This window comes from Protopterus annectens, chromosome 10.part0 (genome assembly GCF_019279795.1).
Source record: "Protopterus annectens isolate FY-2018-M chromosome 10.part0, PAN1.0, whole genome shotgun sequence".
In the NCBI taxonomy this organism is placed as follows: domain Eukaryota; kingdom Metazoa; phylum Chordata; order Ceratodontiformes; family Protopteridae; genus Protopterus; species Protopterus annectens.
Genome location: NC_056744.1, coordinates 1,239,285,527 through 1,239,307,132, shown reverse-complemented (window position 1 = coordinate 1,239,307,132; position 21,606 = coordinate 1,239,285,527). Strand labels below are relative to the sequence as shown.

The following is a 21,606-nucleotide window of genomic DNA, read 5'->3' as shown; positions in this document are numbered from 1 at the left end:
AGACCCCAGCCCTCCTGACCCAGAGGCAAGGAGAATTCATGCATCCCCAACTGCAGACTCTCACTTTGGCAGCTTAGCTTATTCCCTAACCACTGATCAATCTGGCAACCTCACTAAACAGGTTCTAGATGTTATACATGAGGCCAGATGCCCTAGCACTAGAAAGTCTTATGCTGACAAATGGAAAAGGTCCTGCACCTAGATTCAGGCTAAAGGAGCCGATACGGCACAGCCCTCCCTCCCATCCTGGATTACCTAGCTGACCTGCTATACAGTGGTCTCTCATTTTCCTCTATTAAAATTCATGCCTCTGCTATCTCTGCCCATTTCCCCACTGAGCAGCCTTTTTTCTTTAACCCTCTGATCAAACAATTCTTAACAGGGGCCAGCAACTTAAGGCCACCCAGTAGAGCACCTACCCTAGCTTGGGACCTTAACGTTATGTTGGAAAAGCTCACCCTGCCCCCCTTCGAACCAGCATCTTCAGCAGAGTTAAAATATCTCTCCTGGAAGACAGCTTTTCTTCTGGCCATCACTTCAGCCAGAAGGGTCTCAGAGCTACAAGCACTCATGGCTGTGGAGCCCTTCATCATCTTCCATGCTGACATGGTTTCCCTCAGGACTAACCCATCCTTCATGGCCAAAGTGGTGTCCAGTGTGGCTCTCAACCAATCCATTCATTTGCTCACCTTTTTCCCTAACCCACAGAACAAGGGGGAAAGGATCCTGCACTCTGTAGATGTGCCCAGACAGCTCAGATTCTATCTAGACAGGACTAAATCATTCAGAAAGTCTGATCAGTTGCTGGTTAGCATTGCTGCAAGGGCAAAGGGCAAAGCCATCTCCAAACAAACAATTTCTAAATGGATAGCAAGCTGCATCCATTTCTGTTACAAGCAACACAGAAAGCCTCCCCTTAAGGGGGTCAGGACTCACTCCACCAGAGCAGCCTTCACCTCTGCAGCTTTCCTCAGAGGAGTCCCCACCAGGGACATCCTGGAGGCTGCTACCTGGACATCTGTTCACACTTTCACCAAAGATTACCACCTGCCTATCTTCTCCAAATCCAGGGCAGGCTTTGCCACTGCAGCCTTGCAGGGCATCCTAGCCAGCCCCTAGTTTCCTTGACTGCCTCCACCCTTTTCCTCAGCTTTGGGAATCAACCTAAATGTGATGACTGCAACAGTGAAACACAAAGACCATAGTGCAGTTGTGTACACTTACCGTAAATGTAGATGTTCGAGTGTATTCACTGTTGCGGTCCTGGTTTCTGACCCTCCACCCCCCCCCCTCTCCTTACAAGGGGCATTTTGGTATTTACTTTCTACTAGTGGGGTTCTTCCACCATAACCTGGCTTTCACTTGGGGGCTCCTGACAAGGCAAGAAAAACTGATGTAATGGCGTCGGTTGCCTTACTTTATACTACTGACCACCTGACGTCAGTCCTGAAGCAAAAGCAACCGATGCAGAAATACTAAACCTCTGGTATTCGGGCCGGCCGAGGGCTACACTGGCAAGGATAAACCAAATGTGATGACTGCAACAGTGAATACACTCGAACATCTACATTTATGGTAAGTGTAAACAACTGTATTGTCTTCTCATGCTGCAGGTGTTTCAGAATCTCCCTCCTCCATTAGTGATTTCTATTCAAACATGTCATAAGGTATATAAACACATGAGGAGGAACCAAATCCTTCCACCTTTGCAGAAAAACAGTGAGGGTTTGGCAATAGATGATTGCTTTGCACCACTTTCTGATCGTATCCACATCCAGGGAAAAGCCAATTTCCTAACAGAGAGAAATATACTGCATGCTATAATACAGTAAAGTATTTTCAGTTTTTTTGTGTGCTATAGGGATACTAAAGTAAACGTGTGTGCCCACCCCTTATTCTACTCTTCCTCTTCTTTCTTTCTTCTTATTTAGTGTTAGGAAATGTAAGCACTGCAATGTAGAAAGAGAAAAGCAGGACAAAAATATTTAAGATAATAGGCTATAATCTTTGATTGTTGAGGTGAGGGACAGGTTGTAAAAGTATACAGATCATGCATGATACAAGTAAAATTGATATGCTTTCTCATACTTTTATGTTGGGGAATGACTGGATTAAGGTCCCTGGCTTTATCTAGCAATTCTTTAAGTGGAAACAAGTAAAAAAGAGAACACTGAATGTAATAAAAAGTTTTCCTTTAGCAAATAAATGTTCACAGTGCAAAGTGAGGAAGCTTGTAGCTGAAGAAGGCTGTCATTGTCTCTGTGGAGACAAGCTGATAAATGGGTAATATAAAAAAAAAAACTTTTTTCTTAAAGTGGCTAAAAGATAATGTTTTTGAAAGCATTTAAGTTGTTTTCTACATTTGAAAAAGGAATAAAGCTATGACTAAAACAGACAGCAGTTAACTTAAGTAGAAGCACAGGCTGTACCATGCATCTTAGAGTGGATAATCTTTATAGGTCAGTGAAAGCCTGTGAGTATAGCTGTCAGTCTGGGACAATTGTTACTTCTAGGAGGGTTAACTTCATTATTTGAAGACATAGATATTTTTTGTGTTTATATTTAAACTTCATTATTTGAAGACATACGTATTTTTTTGTGTTTATATTTAGTTAATAGATTATGGGGGTGTTTTGGTGGCGGTTGTTTTTTTTTTGTTTGAGTGTTTTCATTAAAACAAAAAGTCTTGTAAGATGTGACATAAGTTCAAATGGATGTGATGAAAAACAACTGTATAAAAACAATCAAGCTGCCAAACATTAGTTATGCACGTTCGATTTTCAGCTAGAGCGTCTTCTGTGTGGAGACATGCTTGAAGTACCTTCGTTGAAGGTTGTGCGTCAGGGCCGGCAACTCGGCATGTAAAAATCTACTGCCAATCATTAGCGGACCAGAGTTCCGCTGTGGCAACCCCTAACCACAATATTACATAAAAACTGAAATGTGATATTTAGAAAAAAAACATTTGCACATAAACAGGTGGGAATAATAAAATATGATGTCAATTTTCATTCTATCCTGAACTGTTGGGTTTGGATCTGAACCTCTGATCCAATTCCGCTGTTACTAAAGCTTATGGTAGCCAAAAGCTCTCGAGCTTCTCCCTTACCCGCAATGCACCAACCCCTAACATACCTCAGATCTTGTTTGCCACTTTTCGCGAAAAGACATTCTCAACCTTGGCTCTCAAGTTTTCTTCAGGTAAGTGCAGTTTTTTCTTTTGTGTATAAGAACTATGAGAGACGTTTATTACTCCCTTACCCTATTTACGTAGTTGTAATTCTTGTTTACCATTGTTGGTAATCCATCCTCTTTTTCTTCTGTCATACACGGCAGTGTAGTTTTCATTACCATTGTTGGTATTGTCTCTTTTTCTTTCCTATTAAAAAAAAAGTTTTTCTTTCTTTATTGTTTTTCCCTTTAGTTGCCGGCATATCTGGGAAAGGACCTTGCTGTTTTAAAAAGTGTCTGAAATGTGTACGCGAATTGCCTCTTTCAGACGTTCCTACTCTTTGCGTTTACTCTGGGCCCTTAACATCTACAGGAGGATTGTTCAGTGTGTGTAAGAATTTCAATTCCTCAGCTGTTGTCAATAGAAAGAATAAACTTATTCTAAAAGGTTTACTGCCATCTTCTTTTGGTGAAGCTATTTCTGGGTCTTAGTCCCCCAAAATTAAAACTATGGAGCCCTTATCCAAGTCTCCTAAACCTTCTACTTCCTCCACTCCATCTTAGGAGCCATCAAGGACAAGATCAAGATCAGATCCAAAAACATCTCAAAGTTACTCTTTCAGATCCAAAGAAGAAGAAATTAATGGATCCTACATCCTCGGATCCGAGTAAGAAACCTATAGATCTGACTGCTTTGGATCCAATACTGTATCCTAGGACCAGGTATTTCCCTGCATATGATCCAGTGTCTCTCCCCTTTTTTGGAAAGATGCAGATCCAAGTCACTTTCCCTTGCCTCGTCTCATTCATCCAGGAGTTTGACTGAGGAAGATGTGGATAGAGTGATAAAAAAGTTTCTCTGGGCGCAAATTTAGTTTGGTGTTTTACCAGCTCCTACCCCCTTAGGCCAGGAAGCTCGTCCACCTACAACACGACCACTACTTGCTCCTTTTCTGCTCCCTCCGGTTGCTTCAGAGTCCCTGAATACGAACTTTCTGGGATGGTCTGGCATGGATCCGAAGATAACTTTATCTGAAACTTACTCTTAGTGCACTGGCTCTGACCTCTTCTGATCCAGATGACTTTTGGAGCTGAAGCTTCCTTGTTGGGTCTGAGGTATTGGAGTCGACTCTGAGGGTTTTGGAGCCATCTCTGTGCCTTGGTGCTTCAGTACTGGGTAGCTCAGCTCTGACTTCCTCACTGGGGAGATTGTTTTTGGGGCAGAGGGAGACAGCGATCGAGAAGCCTGCCTTCTTAGGGCAGAGATCTCCCTTCTCTTCAGAGCAGTCTGCCTTCAAGGTAGCAAACGGAGTATTTTCTGCTCCAACAGCATGAAAGGTTCCAACCCCTTTGGATCAATCTAGTTCCCAGATGTCTTGTGAGCTTGGAGCCTCTTCATTCTGCATCACAGGGACAGCCAACTTAAGACCCCCAGACCATCCAGCAGGGTTTCACGATCTCTTCTGACACTTCACTGGAGCATCCAACTGAGGAAGTCCCTAGAAAGAGAAAGTGTAAGAGGAGGCACTTGGATGCTCCACAAGAGTCAGCCACTGAGGATACTCATTTTGATGAGGGAGAAGAGTCCCCATGATCACCTCCAGAAGACAGCACATTTGGAGCATCCTTGAGATCCTGCAGCAGAGAGGTGGTTGGACCTCAGCAACCCTTCTCCGGAGGAATCAGTATTTTTGGGGGCTTATGGAGCTGACCTTCTACCTCCTGGGTTACTCCACCCACTGAAGAGCTCATTAATTTGGTGTCTTGGTAAGTGTGGAAGGACCCTAACTCAGTTGAGTCAGTCCCTAAGAGGCCAGATCCGATTCTGGCTTCACTTGTTGGGAATGAATTTTGGAGTAAGGGGTGCAGGGGGTGCCTGTGGATGCCAAGGTCATGGTGGTAGCCATCAAGAAGGAACTTGCCGAACAGAATTCCTACGTTCATTTCACTAACAGGGAGTCTAGGGTGATGGACAGGTTTGGGAAGTGTGCCTATGTGTCAGCAACCTTTGCTCTTACGTCGCTGAACTATTTTGCACATTTCACTAGGTCACAAAGGGGACTTGATCAATGAGCTTTCAAAATCCCTTACAGGGGCCATTACTGCTGAGGCTCAGTTGCCTGTGGCCTCTCAGTTGGCTACCCTCCAGTCCATTTTGAGTTTATCCATGAAGATTACCTCACATGCAGCCAAAGGTGCCTCAAGGGCAGCAGGTTCAGGCATATCCATTAGGAGACATGCCTGGATGCATTTATTTTCAAGTCCCTGTTCGTCAATGCACCCTTTGACGTCTGTTCGTTGTTTGGCCCAAAAGTGAAAGAGACATTATCCAGGTTTGAGAAGAATGGAAAGACCTTCTCTTCAGTGGGCATATGTTACCCTCCAAGATTTTTTTCCAGGAATCAATGAGGTGGTCAGAAAATGTGGTTCAGGAAGTTCCAGGGTCCTTTCCAGGACACACTTGGAGAAAGTTCCTCTAGGGGTGGTGGGGGGAACTCTGATGGAAGACACTGTTCACACAGCAGAGGAGGGCCGCAAAACCAAGGGTCCCCCACAGAGTCTTTCTTTGATAGACCCTATCAGCTCTCCTGAAAAGGAGGCCTGATTGTCCCCCTCTGGAGTCATGTGGGGGTCGACTACCTCTGCACCAGAGAGCCTGGCTAGATATAACAAGAGGTACTTGCGTTCCGAGGATTATTTCCAGAGGCTATATAATTCTTTTTTCCCTTCCACCCTCAGCTATATGCAAAATTCCCAGGTGTTCTACCCAGTCAAAGAAAAGCATCAGCACTAGAAATACAAAAGTTGCTAGAAAACAAGAGTCATCCAAGAGGTCCCACCAGACCAGGTAAAATCCACTCAAAATTCTTTTTAGTGTCGAAAATAGGGACTGGAGACCAGTTTTGGATTTCAGCACTTTCAGCAAGTCAGTTCACCATACAAAGTTTTGGATGGTCACGGTTCAGTTCATTTTACACTTCCTAGGCAAGGATGACTGGATATGCTCAATAGACCTTCAGGATGCATACTATCATATAAAAATGAACAGACAAACCAGAAGGCATTTACATTTCCAGCTGAGAGACGGTTACTGTCAGTTCAGAGCATTGCCCTTTGGCCTCACCACACCCCCCCAGGGTGTTTACCAAATGCATAGTAGTGATAGCAGCTCACTTGAGACTGCAGGGATTCCAAGTGTTTCCATATCTAAACAACTATCTCATCACCACCCTGACCAGGCATCAACTAACAAAAGCAAGAGTTCAGGTACTTCAGATTTGTTGTCATCTGGGGATAACTATAAATTATGAAAAGTCTGAGAACCAACACAAATTTTGGAATTCATAGGAGCAGTCTTCAGTGTGGTATCAGTGACAGCCTCTCTTCCTCTGTCGAGAGTTCATACTGTCACATTCCAGGTCATGAAAATAATTTGCGTTACCAAAATTTCAGCTCAGTTGATCCTTCCAGTCTTGAGGTCAGTGTCAGCTGCCATAGTCTTAGTTCCTCTAGCAAGATTTCATACGAGAATTCTTCAGTGGATGCTCAATTCATTACCACCACAAATAGGAATCACTCAGGCATGCAAGAGGTAACTCTGGTGGTGGATTCAGTCAGATCAGCTTCAACAAGGCCATAGTGACCACAGATGCTTCCCAGATTGGGTGGGGGGGGGGGACTTCATGGGGAGCAGTCCAAGGCACTTGGTACCTTGAAGAAGCCAATTTGCATATCAGTGTCCTAGAGGTGAGAGCAGTGCTCTTAGCATTGCAGTCCTTCCAAGAAGCCCTCCCTTTAGGGACAGTTGTGATTCAAGCAGACAATATGTCAGTAGTTTGGTACATCAGCAAACAAGGAGGAACCAGATCTTACCCCTTGTGTTGAGAAGTACTCAGAGTGTGGCAATGGGTGATGTCATCCAACCACTTTCTCATAGCAATGCACACTCTGGAGAAGTTCAGTGTGATAGCAGACAAATTGAGCAGGTCCATTCTTCTACCTCATGAGAGGAGAGGTCTCTCACTATGAATATGGCAGAAATGATTTTCCATCAGTGGGGCCAGCCTTGCTGCAATCTTTTTGCTTCTGCCCTAAACAAATGCAGCAGCTATTTTGCCCTAATCCCCTCTCAGGGGGAATTGCAAAGGGATGCACTACTTCATGAATGCCCCCCCCGGTCTACTTTATACGTAGCCACCAATTCTCCCTGATTCCAAAATTTCTGCAGAAGCCTCCCAGGTTGAGGAGTAAAGTAATTCTCATTGCACTTGACTGGCCCCGGCAGATTTGGTTCCCCTTCATATGGTCTCATCTACTTTGCCAACCTTGGATTCTGTTGCCGATTCCAAAGCTCCTGTTGTATCCAACAGATATGATTCATCCAGATATCTCAAACCTCAAGCTAGCAGCATGGTTTCTCCAATTCCTTTAGTAGCCAGGCATCCGATGCTCTGTCCTGCTGTCCATCATATCCTTATAATTTCTCTTAAGCCTTTGACAAGAAAGCTTTATACAAGTAGGTGGAAAAGGTCCATTTGCTGGGCACAACAAAAACACATTGATGCCTTTTTCAGCTGCGATACATAGCATACTTGAATTCTTGGCATTAATCCTTAATGAGGGGGCTAGTTCCTCTATGATTAAAGTTCAATTAGCAGCAATGTCTAACTTTCATATTGACTTTGAAAATTCTTCTCTGGCTTCTTGTAAAGCATTCTTGAGAGGCACACTCCTATTGAGACCCCCCGTATAAAGATCCTACTCCACCATGAGATTTAAGCTTGGTACTGCAGGTCTTAATTCATTCCCCCTTTGAAACAGCAACTAAATGCAGTCTTACGTTCCTGACCTGGAAAACTATCTTTGTAGTGGCCATTACCTCTGCTAGAAGAATTTCAGAATTTAAAGCATTGTCATCTAAACCTCCTTACATGATCTTTCATAAGGATAGAGTCGCATTATGTACCAATGCATCTTTCCTTCTCAAGGTGGTTGTTAGAATCCAGTATCAGTCAATCCATTAATTTGCCAGTATTCCTTACTAAATTTGCAAGCAAAGGTTAATATCTGTTGAATTTATTGGATGTTCACAGACAATTACATTTTTACTTACATAGGACAAAATAAATCAGAAAGACAGATCAGTTATTTGTCTCATTTGCAGACTTGAAATTAGGCAAACCACTTACAAAAGTAACTCTAGCCAGATGGATGATTGATTGCATTTCTTTTATCTATAACAAGTTTGGTCTAACCTTACCAAAACCATTCAGCTAGGTCCATGGAAACTTCATCAGTGTTCTATTTAGGGCTTCCATGGACGACATATGTGTGGTTGCAACCTGTGCTAGTCCTTATACCCTTACCATTCATTACAAATTGGATCTAGTCTCTAAGGGTAGAGAAGCCTTTGGCTCAACTGGGATCAGGAATATCCTTCCATAGAGTACACCTGGGATTTTAGGCAGCTGGGGACTCTGTCCCACAGATGAGGATAAAATGAAAATTGACAACATCTGATAAAGAAGTTATGTACTCACCATAACGTTCCATCTGTGTTGACCATTTTCATTCTTCCTCAACTTCCTGACCTCCCCCCAAAAAAAACCTTATCACAACAGACTTCTGGAAGAATGAGATATTGTAAGGACATGTCTGTCTTTAATGTTGTGCTCCAGATATAGTCCCTTCTGTTGGATTTGTGTGGATACGCACACACACACAAACACAAACACACACACTACATATATATATATATATATATATATATGCTTACATTTACAGCAGTTATTACTTTATGTAAATCAACAAACAAGATCTGAGTGGTTGATGTGTTATGGGTAAGGTAGAAGCTCGAGAGCTTTTTGGTTAACACGAGCTTTAGTAACGGTCAAGTTGGATTAAAGGTTTGGATCTGAACCAACAGTTGAGGAAGAATGAAAACACACAACACAGATGGAACATTAGGGTGAGTACATAACTTCTTTTTCTTATCATAATGGTAACACTTTCCTTATTATTTTTGAATATGAATGGTCTCACAGGGGTACACAAAAAAGAAAAAGTAGTGAACTATATTAAGAAATGCAGAGTGCAGATAGCTATGTTACAGGAGACAAATTTAGAAAGAACTGAGCATATGAATTTGATAAAGAAAGGATTTCAGGGTGGTTATTCAGTTGGAATGTATGGGGCAAAGGAAAAAGGGAGTACTACTTTTAATGGCCAGAGGAACTCCAGTAGTGATAGAAGAGGGAAAAAAGGTAACAATGACATATTTGTGGTAGTAAGTCCTAAAACTGCTGCAATGGAACTTAATAAAATTCTAGGACAAAATAATCAGCTTTCAGCAGAGAATATTACTTATATGTGGGGACTGGAATTTGATTTGCAACAGTGAAGATATATCTGAGGGGCCTAGAAAGGAAAATATAAGAAAAGAGGGTAGATTTTTGAAGAAATTGATGAAAACATTTGGTATTGAAGATGTAAATTCAGTAGTAGGAGCTCGGAAAAATGTACATATTATTCTCACACTAGGCTACTCTAGACAGAAATTATTTTTCACAAACGTGCATTTTCTGATACACATCCAATAACTGTTTCAGATCACACTCCAGTAATAACTAAAATAAAAATGAGATCCTGGTGCTTCTCCACCTATCTGTTAAATAGAGTTGAATTTAAAGAATGGGTAGTGGAAATTATTTGGACGTTATTCAGGCATTATTAGGGAAGATACATATTTCTTCTTTAAATAGAGCTAGGAATTGGGATAAAATGAAAGTGGAGTTTAAAAATAGGGAAGAAATAAAAGAAAAATAGGTATGATTAAGAAGTAACAAGAATTATTTAGAAGGACTGATAAAGGTTAAAGTGTTGCAGAATAAGGAGAATTTCACAGAACCAGAAGAGACGCAACTGTGGTGCTAAAGAGAAAATACTTGATTACCTTGATAGTATGCATGAGTTTAGAAAGATTTCCATTTAGCAACTGTTTTTGATAACTCTGGAGCCCAAAACCTTTTAGCACAATGGCCCCAGGCAACAGAAAGTAGAAGGGGCTGTTTCCAAGTTTAGGGGAGCCTGTAACAAGGAAAATAACCAGATATCTTCTAGAGTTAGAAATATTTCAGAAATTTCATGAAAATCTATATAAAACAGAGAAATGTAGAAATCAAGAAAAAGTACAACTAGAAATATTTATAGAAGGATTAAATATGCCGAGGTTACAGGTAGATGAGGCTCAGTTATTAACAATTAGGACAGGAGAAGGTGAGAAAAAATGAAGGAAAGTCTCCAGGAATAGATGGCATTCCTATGGAAGTTTGGAAGCTACAGTAGATATAAAAAGTGTGTACACACCCATGTTAAAATGCCAGGTTTTTGTGATATAAAAAAATGAGACCACAATAAGTCATTTTAAAACTTTTCCCACTTTTTATGTGACCTATAACCTGTACAATTCAATTGAAAAACAAACAGATCTGCTAGGGGAAAAATATAAAAAATAAAATACATAAAATTGTTGCATAAGTGTGCACACCCTTAAACTAATAATTTGTTGAAGCACCTTTTGATAATAGTATTCAGTCTTCTTGGGTACACACCTGACATTAATTAGAGATTCTGATTAACCCCAAATAAAGTTCAGCTTTCCTACTAGGATTTTCCTGACATTTACTCAGTTGCCTGCTACAGCAAAAGCCATAGTTCGCAGAGAGCTTACAAAGCATCAAAGGGATCTCATTGTTGAAAGGTATCAGTCAGGAGAAGGGTACAAATAATTTCCATATCATTGGATATACCATGGAACACAGTGAAGACAGTCATCAAAATACCATGGAACACAGTGAAGACGGTCATCAAAAAGTGGAGAAAATATGGGACAACAGTGACGTTGCAAAGAAGTGGACATCCTTCCAAAGTTGATGAAAAGACAAGATGAAAACTGGTCAGGGAGGCTTCCAAGAGACCTACAGCAACACTGAAGGAGCTGCAGGAATTTCTGGCAAGTACTGGTTGTGTACTGCATGTGACAACAGTCTTCTGTATTCTCCATCTGTCTGGATTATAGGGTTAGGTTTCAAGATGGAAGCCTTTTCTTATACAGAAAAACATACAGGCCCAGCTAAAATTTGCAAAACAACACATCAAGTCTCCCAAAAGCATGTGGGAAAATGTGTTTTGGTCTGATGAGACCAAGGGTGAACTTTCTGGCCACAATTCCAGAAGGTACGTTCGGAGCAAAAACAACACTTCGCATCACCAAAAGAACACCATCCCCACGGTGAAGCATAGTAGTGGCAGTATCATGCTTTGGGGTTGCTTTTCTTCAGCTGGAACTGGGGCTTTAGTCAAGGTGGAGGAAATTATGAACAGTTCCAAATACCAGTCACTTTTGGCCCAAAACCTGTAGGTGTCTGCTAGAAAGCTGAAGATGAAGAGGAATTTCTCCTTTCAACACGACAATGACCCCAAGCATACATGCAAATCAACAAAAGAATGGTTTCACCAGAAGAAGATTAAAGTTTTGGAATGACCCAGCCAGAGCCCAGACCTAAATCCAATAGAAAATTTGTGGGGTGATCTGAAGAGGGCTGTGCACAAAAGATGCCCTTGCAATCGGACATATTTGGAGTGCTTTTGCACGGAAGAGTTGGCAAATATTGCCAAGTCAAGATGTGCCATGCTGATAGACTTCTACCCAAGAAGACTGAATGCCGTAATTACATCAAAAGGTGCTTCAACAAAGTATTAGTTTAAGGGAGTGCACACTTATGCAACCAGCTTATTGTACGTTTTTTATTTTTTATATTTTTCCCCTAACAGATTTGTTTGTTTTTCAACTGAATTGTACAGGTTATAGGTCACATTAAAGGTGGGAAAAGTTTTGAAATGATTTATTGTGGTCTCATTTTTTTATATCACAAAAACCTGGCATTTTAACAGGGATGTGCACACTTCTTATATCCACTGCAGGAGAGAAGAAAGTGGTAAAGGTCCAGGTTTTGTTTAACAGTATTTTAAAAGGAGGAGAAGCACCAACATCCTGGTAGAAAGCTGTGGTACTGTAATATTTAAAGATGGTAAAGACCCATCAGATCTAGCTTCATATAGGCCATTTTGATTCCAAACCATGATTGCACAGTGTGTATATCTGTAATGGCTAAAAGAAAGCCAAAGGTTTTGCCAAAATTGATAGGTGTGGATCATTGTGGTTTTGTGGAGGGGAGGCAAACATTTAACAACACTAATAGACAATGATGATTCAGAGGGAAGCAGAAAGTAAGAAAATACCCCTGTTGTTAATGGGTCTTAATGTAGAGAAAGCAGCATTCAACAGAGTAAGCTGGGATTGTATGAGTAGGACAGCGGAAGCATTTGCGTTCCCTGACACAATAATAAGGTTAATTAGGAGGATATATGAGGGATTGGAGGTGAAAAGTAAAGTGTGGGTGGGTGTTCCTCTCTGATAAGTTCTGTTTTAACAGAGGAACGAGTCAGGGTTGTCTTCTTTTTTCTCCCTTTGTTATTTGCATTATATTTAGAACAATTGGCAAAGAAAATAACAGACTCAGAAATTAAGGATATGGTTTTATTTACAGGTAATATAATTTTGTGCCTGATAATACCAGAAAAGGACATTTCAGTGTTGTGGAACATTCTGAGACCATTTCAAGTCTTTTCGGGAAACAAAACTAATGAAGCTAAAAGAAAGGCAATAGCTGTAAACTATGTACCCACACATGAATAGGTTCAGTAATACCTGTATATATGGGGACATGATAAAATGAAGCATTTAGGATTCTCTTGTGACAGTTAAGGGTATGTTGGAAGAGACCAAACAAAAGATACTACAAACATGAGAAAACAGAAGCTCTTTTTATGGATATGTATAGCAAGATACAAGCAGTAACATTTTTTGTATTTATTTAATTTTATACACAGGTCAGGCATATCTTTATCCACCAGAGAAGTTGTGGATAGCAATTAATAAATAGTTAAAGGATTTTATCTGGGAAAGGAAGAGGGCAAGAGTCAAGTGGGATAAGTTGAACCTTCCAGTAGAACAAGGTGGTTTGGGATTACCTGATTTGAAGGAATATTTCAGAGCTACACAGTTAAGGCTCCTATACGTAGTACAAGCAGAAAGAAGCAATTGAGAGTGGAAAGGAATGATGATGAACTAAAGTGGAAGCTCAAGAAATAAGGAAAGACTGGAATTTTGGATGCAGATTCTTAAGGATAATAACAGTAGCCATGCAAAATATTATATTCATGATGTAGCAGAAAGTATTCTAAGAACTAAACCAACACTGGAATGGAGAAAGGAGATTCTGCTAATAGGGATGACTGCAATTAGGGGTACATAGGACAGACAAGAGGGGGCTGGAATTTACTGGAGAAAACTGTAATAGGAACCTATGTATTGGGAGCAAATAATTAGCTAGGGAAAGGTAATAGAATGTGAACAAGCCAAGAATACATTGGAACTGCAGGCAGGAGACTACCTTCCGTATCACGGACTGATATCAGGATATAGGCAAGAGAAAAGAATATGGGGATCCTAGGCGAAAGAGCAGCACTGGTAACATTTTTAGTTGAATGTAGAACAGAGGCTGCTGTTAGAAAAGGGTAATTAGTAGGGTGTATAAAACATTGCATGATTATAGGAATCAGTCAGAGGAGGTTAGAAAGGATTGGGTAGAGAGACTGGATAAACAATTCACAAAGAAACAATGGGAGGATATATGTATGGCTCCCAAATACACAACAAAGTCTAGAAGATTTAGGATTTCTGCACCGAAGTGTTTGAATAGCTAGTTTTATACCCCAAACAGAATCCAAAGAACTTTTCCTCAGGTAAATTGAAAATATAGGAGGTTTGTGAATGACAGGAAAGTGGTAATTGGGAACTTATTTTTGGGAATATAATGAGTTAACAGACTTCTCTGTCAGAAACACTTGGTGAGTAAATTGGTGGAACTAAAGAAATTATTTTTTGAACTGTAATACAAGACTTGAACTGCGTAGACATGAATGAGTAAGGCCTTGGTGAGTTTAATTTTGGTGGCTGCCAAAAAAGAAGTTTACTAGAAAATGGAAATCGGTGTAAACCAACCATATTATTAGTAGTGACTGTAGTACAGAGATAAAATAATTGGAAGTGGGAGCTTTTGAAAAGGGTATGGGCAAATTACATAGAAAAAAATGGGAATTGTGGTAATAATATATGCAAGATAATGTTTTAGAAGAAGAAGAATGAGGTTTAAAGGAAGGCAGGAACTGAATAAGCTATGTAATATTCAATTGACAGTGACTGTATAGAAGATTATATGTGATGTATAATGTTTGCAACTGAAAGTGTCAGTATGTTTTTCATTTATGTAAATGTATAATTGCCTATGCCATAAGTGATAATTAAGTAAAGATGATTTTTGTTTAAAAATGAACATTTCCTGAAGAACTTATTTCCTCTTTGCCTAAAGGAGTATCTGAGTTTACTCAAAGCCAAGCTATCTGTCAGTCTGTTTTCTTCACAGAACCTAAAAATGGTTCAGGAAGGTTACTCCATACTCTAGATGTTCACAGACTACTCAAATATTATGTTGACAGAACTAAAACTTTCAGGAACTCTTGTAAGTTGTTCATTTTATATTATAGTAAGAAAAAAAGACAACCGGTGTCAACAGGGTCCCAATCTACATAAGACAGAGCCCCTCACTATCACTCTTCAGGAGGAACCTTGATGAGTGGATGGGTAACAGAAAGTTCACACCTGGGATCATACCAACAGCACTACTAGATAGGGGCCAAGGGTACTAGCTGCTAGTACAAGGGTCTAGGTAACTTCTAAAGGGGCGATGAATACCGCACAACGTGGCTGGGCTAATATATGCCTTCGGGCAGATAGCCCAGTACCAACCTATGAACCTATAAAACAGACCATCTCCAAATGGTTGTCTCATGGTATTGCCTTTTGTTACACCCACCACAGTAAGTCGTTTCCAGGAAGGGTCAAGGCTCAGTCTTCCAGTGCCTTGGCTTAATCTGTGGCTTTTTGGAAAGGGTTGAATTCTAGAAGAATTTTGAACCAGCAGCTTGGTACTTTGTACATAACTTTACAAAGCACTACAAACAAGATTCCTTCCCCAGTTCTACAGTTGACTTGACTAGGGCCATTCTCCAGCAGCCCTTGGACCCTCACCCTTTTTCCTGTTAGTATGAGCTCCATATAGCTAAGGCAACTGCAGCAGTGATCAATTGATAAACTTAGTACAGTTGTGTAAATTTGCCGTAAAGGTAGATGTTGAAATGATCACTGCTGCAATAGCTGCTTTCTCCATCCTCCTGAGTTTTGTAAATTTTTTGATGCCAGGGGAGGACCCCCCCCCCCCCCAAATATTGACATTTTCAGGAATCTAGCTTTCCTGTCTAATTTGGTATGAAACATCTGAAGGAATTGGTGCTCATATCACACTTTCTTCAGTACCTTAATCTTTGGAAGCTGGCTGGCTATTATATCCTTAGCAGGATATAACCCATGTGGTTTACATTACTGCAGCAGTGATCATTTGAACATCTTCTGTTATGGTAAGTTTACTTTCACAGCTGTACCTTTGAAGCCATAGTGGAAATATTCATAGACTGGAAAACATTCAGTCAGCTCATCACCTCCCACTCCCCAAAAAACACCTAACAAACTTTCAGACTATTGGTTTAGATTTGTTTTCATTTCCCTTTTTTTACTGCCTCAAGTTTACTAATTTGTTGAGCACATAGTTTTAATCATTGTTGTTTCTTTATTCTTTGATGTATAGTGTAAAAGCACAATTTGATTTTCTCTCTAATCGCTAGACTATCACCATCCCTTAACTTTACAGCTCTCCTACCTTATCCTGTAAATGTAAGTAAATCCTGTCTATATTTATAACTGTATACTGCTTTTTATTGTTCCGTTTTAGATGACGTTTGTATATTGATGTATATGTAAATGCAATATGTTTATTACTGTGTAACACTCCTACAGAAATCAAACTGTATTAACCTCTGTGTTGATTGTATTACCCATTTAATGATTCTGAAACCTCATTTCTTCTATTAAGAAATTGATTCTTTTTCTTTGTAAATTCTTTGTAATTTTTGTAATATTTTGTAATTGTAATTGAGCTTTTTCTCCCCGGGCCTCTACTGAAAATGGGCCTGAGTGCTCAGTTGGGCCATCCCGGTGAACAAAGGGCAATAAATAAATAATAATAGTATTTTATTTAGCTTCATTGGTTCACATTTGCCCTAAACTGAGTTCATTATTACATCTAAGTTTTGAAGTTTTATCCCTACAAACTCTTGATAATGTGTATTCCCTAAAATGCTTTCTTTTGGCCTTTTTTTCATCAAAGTAAGTGCTGCATACTGTTCTCTTGATCTTGCTATTTGACTCTGGCCTTATAAAGTATTAAAACTGCTTATCTTAGTATATACTGCTAGTTGGGTCTGTATAACTTAATATATCTTAGCATATTTCGAGTTCCAGTATTAAAAAAAAATCTTTGTGGTGTCTTGATTTTGATTTTACTAGGTCTTTGATGGCAGAAAACCCACTGGTGGGAAGCTAGAGGTGAAAGCAAGGCTTCGAGAACCTCTTAATGGACAAGATATCCAGACATGTTCAGAAAGATGGCTGGTGTTTGATTAAAGCAAATGGTATACATATTTCTTACATTTATTGATGAAACTAGGATAATTTTTAATAACAAAAAGAATCAGTATATATTTCAGTATTTCTTAGGAATTTTGACCATTAAAATTTCCAGACTGTTGCTGTCATCTTGAATTTAGGGATAACAGACAGGCAGTAATGGCCAACAGGGTGGGCAATACAAGTAAATCAAAAACTGCCATGAGGTGGCCTGACCAAGGCACACACACATGCACACACACACACAAATGGACTGCTAAACCCTGAAAAGTTGTATTTCCCTGTAATGCTCACCTTGGAGGAGTGATTGACTTACAAATGAGCTACTTGTTTTGTATTTGTTTTAGTATTAGTTTTTTCTTTTGTATTTTTGATGTAAAATAGTTCCTCCACCTAACATTTCAAAGTTTTTGTAGGGTAAGCAATTCTTATTGGATGAAGTATTTTATACCCAAAATATATGTTAAGTATTAAATTATCCAGTAACTAACTGTGGCTGTAAGATTTGTAACTGGTGAGCAGAAAGGAAATGATGGCTGTAGTAAAAGATTTCAGTTTCAGCATATAGATTTCATGTTGGAATAGCCGCACTGTTATTTTGTTGGTCTCTTCTAGTATCCAGTGAAGTTTGCTGATTCTTCAAGCCATTTTCTAATAGAAAAGTTCATAAACTGTGAACAGGTGCTAAGGAACATTATTAACCTTATTTTCCCATCATGCCCTAGTGTGTAGAAATACTTAGATCTTGTTTGCTGCCATTGAGATTTTATTTGGTTTGTTTATTTATTTATTTATTTATCCTTTGTTGGCCGGGTTAGTCCCACTAGGCTAGTACCATCTTTTCAAGGAAGACCCAAGGTGGTGTTTTGGGCAGGGCATCTGGGAACTTCCCCTACTCATTAGGAAAGTGCTTGTTGCATTCCTAGTGCAGTGACAGCTGGGAGAACAGCACTCAAGGAGATCTAAAGTGAAGGATACCACAGAGGCAAATGCCGGTGCAGTGTTTAAAGATCTGCAAGATTCTGAGGAGCTATTTCAGGAGAATGTTTTTTTCATCAGAAGCAAATGTTTAAAGCATTGATGGATGTGTTGTTACAGCCTTCCATTTGGGAGCGTTGCAGAATGATGATTTGGATGAAATGTTGCGAAGTGATCTGAAGAGTGGAAAGATGTTTTATGGGGAGAAATTTTGGGCAAAATTCAATCAGAGGAATCAATGCTATTTTGAAAGAATATTGCTAGAGAAAGAAATCATATGCTGAGACTGTTCAACTGCAGGGAAAGTGATGAGAGACAAAGGAAAGGAAATGTCAACAGTCAAAGGAAATTTTACATTACTTTTTTGTAATTTCTTGCAACTTATACTCTGTATATCTCACCTACCTGCCGCCTTTACCGCGGTTCCGTAACTGCTGCATTGCTATGCCAGGAACCAGTAAAATGCTTCCACTTTGTTTGAATTGGGTTGCAAAACAGTAGTCATTCCTCTGTGTATCACTGACTCGCTCAATCAGCTTTTTACCAGAGCTGTCTAATAGTTGCCTACAGTTAAAGCCTTAGTGCCTATAACTTCCTAACTTCTAGCTTTTTGAGTGCATACCCGTAGTCGGCGGATAACTACTCTAGCTCCTCCGCAGTACCTTTACCTTTCACAAAGTGCCTGGTACACTAGACCGGAGTATTTCGGTCAAGCTAAAAGTATCTGTCCTACCACACCAGTACAGATAATAGAGGACAATTCAAAATTGACTGCGCTGCCATATTAAATTATAAATTTGATATCGTGTGCACTGCTGTGACTGTGCCACTCATTCTGGTGTAGCCGTTAGTCATTAAACGCATTTGCCCTTCAGAATCACTGCCAGAGTCCTTTTGTGACCCCTGAGCTGATGACGGTAGCATTGATTGCTACCTCTGTAGTAAGTTGTTTATCCTTATTTTTAAGCTGAGATTTCTTGGCGGTACATCTGTAATAGCTTATAATGTCTTATATAATTATAAATTATAAATTTGATTTTGCGCGCACTGCCGTGACTGTGCCACTCACACTCTGGTGTAGCCATTAGTTATTAAAAGCATCTGCTCTACAGAATCTCTGCCAGAGTCCTTTTGTGACCCCCTGAGCTGATAACAACAGTAGCGTTGGTTGCTACCTCTGTAGTGTAGTTGTTTATCCTTATTTTTAAGCTTAGATAGCTGGCAGTACATCTACAGTAGCTTATAATGTTTTTGTACTGATAAGCGACTGTCCTACTACTCTGCTGCCGCTGCTAGTCCTATATTTATGTTGGGACTCTGCTGCTCACAAACTGGATACTAGATAATGAATGTGCTATACCTCTGGTGCTGCGGCTAATTCCTAACTTCTAGGATAAACAGCACCACTTAGAATCTAAAAGTCTGCATTCCGTTGTGATTTTTATCGACCTGGAATTAACTGGAGGCCTTCTTTTGAACACTCTAGCTATAGAAGTTGCGTTTTACTATAAATCTTTTGTTTATGACTTCGCCGATCACAACGGCGTACATGGCACTCCCTAGTAGGCTTTAATTTTAAGTACACTCGTACATTTTCTGCCCTTATTAATTAAAAGACTACTACAATATAACTAAATTACCTGGATGCTATAGAGTTTGATTTCCCAGATACCTTGTGACTACAATTAGCTAGGTGTGACTGGGATGCCTGTGTAGCTCACATTATCGGAATTTGGCGCAGGTTCTGGCTCTAACCATTGGCCTCAGCTGAAGCCTTACTGCTACCCTGGGACCTGAAATAGTAGCAGCGTGACTGATATTTCTAGTTGCATTAAATACACAATGCTGTAATAGAGCTAAAACGTTTTCATCACTGTTCACCTAAATCTACTTAAACGAGTTGTCTGTAACTGCTGAAAGATAGCCGCTTGTTTTTACTTTTCACTTAATTCTGGCTACCATGTTCTAACTGTAATGGATCCACTTTTAGTTAAAATGCTCTGTTTCTAGCTTGTATTTAATACTAGACATTGTTTTATCCTAATTCAATAGCTAAGTATAACTGCTGTGTTACAGATAGTTTAGTTATTTTCCACTTTTAGTTAAAAGGCTCTGTTTCTAGCTTATATTTAATACTATACATTGTTTTATCCTAATTTAATAGCTAAGTATAGCTGCTGTGTTACAGATAGTCGAGTTATTTTACAATTAGGTGATTACTCTGTGCTTTTGACCTATGCATTGTTGTTTTTTTAATCCTGTTGCTGATGTTTATTATTTGAACAAGAGCTTTTGACCTATTAATTGATGTTGTCTACTCCTGGTGCTGATGATTTATATTTGACCAAGTTATTTAGTTCTGTTAAATCTGTACTGCTAAAGTAATGTCTCTTTTGCTTTACCTAGTGTTAATTTTAACCTTCTTCTCACTTTATTTTATTTCTCTCCAGCTGTTCAAACCTTTTATATTCACTTTTTCCACTCCCGGCTGTGCCCTATTGGACTCCAAAGACCAACTATATCCACCTACCTAAACCTGCCTGGGTATTTCCTCACCTGGGTAATCTAAACGCCCTTGGACTAAATGCCACAGCACCTAATATTGTATGTCACAAAGTAATTTTTTTTTTCTTTAGTTAAAACTTTATGTATATACTAGGCCACTACACCTCCTAGGTGTACTAGTTAAACTGCCATATCTGCAGGCCCCCTGTTTTACTACTGTTGTGCTCCACTGTCTGTCTCTAAGATACTGCAGCCCCCTATCTGTATTGTAATATTCCTCTAACCTCTCCCTTCTCCATTACTTTTCTTTTTTATTTACATCCAACTGCTGCAATCTCTTTACGAGGTACTTACAGACTTTGGCCACTAGATGGCAGTCTTTACCCACCTCTAATTTCACTTTCTCTTCCTACCTCTTACTTTAAACCTTTCACGCTTATTGCAGTCTTCTCCTTTATTATCTTCTTCCATAGTCCTTTTAAACCTTGTACCTATCTCCTTCCATAGTCCTTATAAACCCTTTACCTAGCCCTCCTCTCCACCTCCACTACTCCTAGGTTAACCCTTACTCTCCCAGGTTTCCCCTCTCTTTTATTTCCCCCTTCCTCAGACTCACAACTTCTGCCTTTTTACTTGCTGTCTCCTGTTCTTACCTTCCACCTTACTGATTGTTTTTTCTCACTGCTTTCACCTTACTTGGGTCTATGATTGGTCATTGCTGACCCATCTTGAACTTGATGAGGCTGTGACCTACTTCAACACTAACTTTCTTCAAATCCTAGACTACCACACACCTTATCGCTCTACTAGAATAAGAAACAAATCTGCCCCATGGCTAACAAAACAAACTAAGCAAAAGATGCTCCTTAGAAACAAAATATGGGCTAAATGGAGAGCTACCAAATGTCCATCTGATCACCTTCTCTTTAAACAGTTAAGAAATGCCACCAAGAAGGATACTCTTAGAGACAAAATAGACTTCTACCTTTACCTCCAACAAACCACTCAACAAACTCCACAAAAATTTTGGTCAGGGATAAACAAATTTCTTCAGCCAGGACACTCTACTACTCCTGCCCCATTAGGTTTAAACCATAATAATGCCAACCTGATCCCTGATGTCTTTAATAACTACTTTACAGAAGCCATTAAATCCCTAGCCAATTCTTTACCTCCAGCTACTGCTTCCCCACCAAATACCTCCAAGACTTCATCTCCTACCTTTCATATACAACCTGTTCCTACATCTC

At 39.8% G+C, this 21,606-nt stretch overlaps 1 protein-coding gene across 1 annotated transcript in view; it reads left to right on the top strand.

Moving 5' to 3' along the window:
* The window catches only part of CC2D1B (coiled-coil and C2 domain containing 1B), a 2,494,855-nt gene that overhangs the window by 2,415,433 nt on the left and 57,816 nt on the right, over positions 1–21,606 (top strand). The window contains exon 23 of the mRNA XM_044085963.1: positions 16,754–16,878. Coding sequence (XP_043941898.1) covers positions 16,754–16,870 — 117 coding nt within the window. The 3' untranslated portion in view covers positions 16,871–16,878. The remainder of the gene's footprint in view (positions 1–16,753; positions 16,879–21,606) is intronic.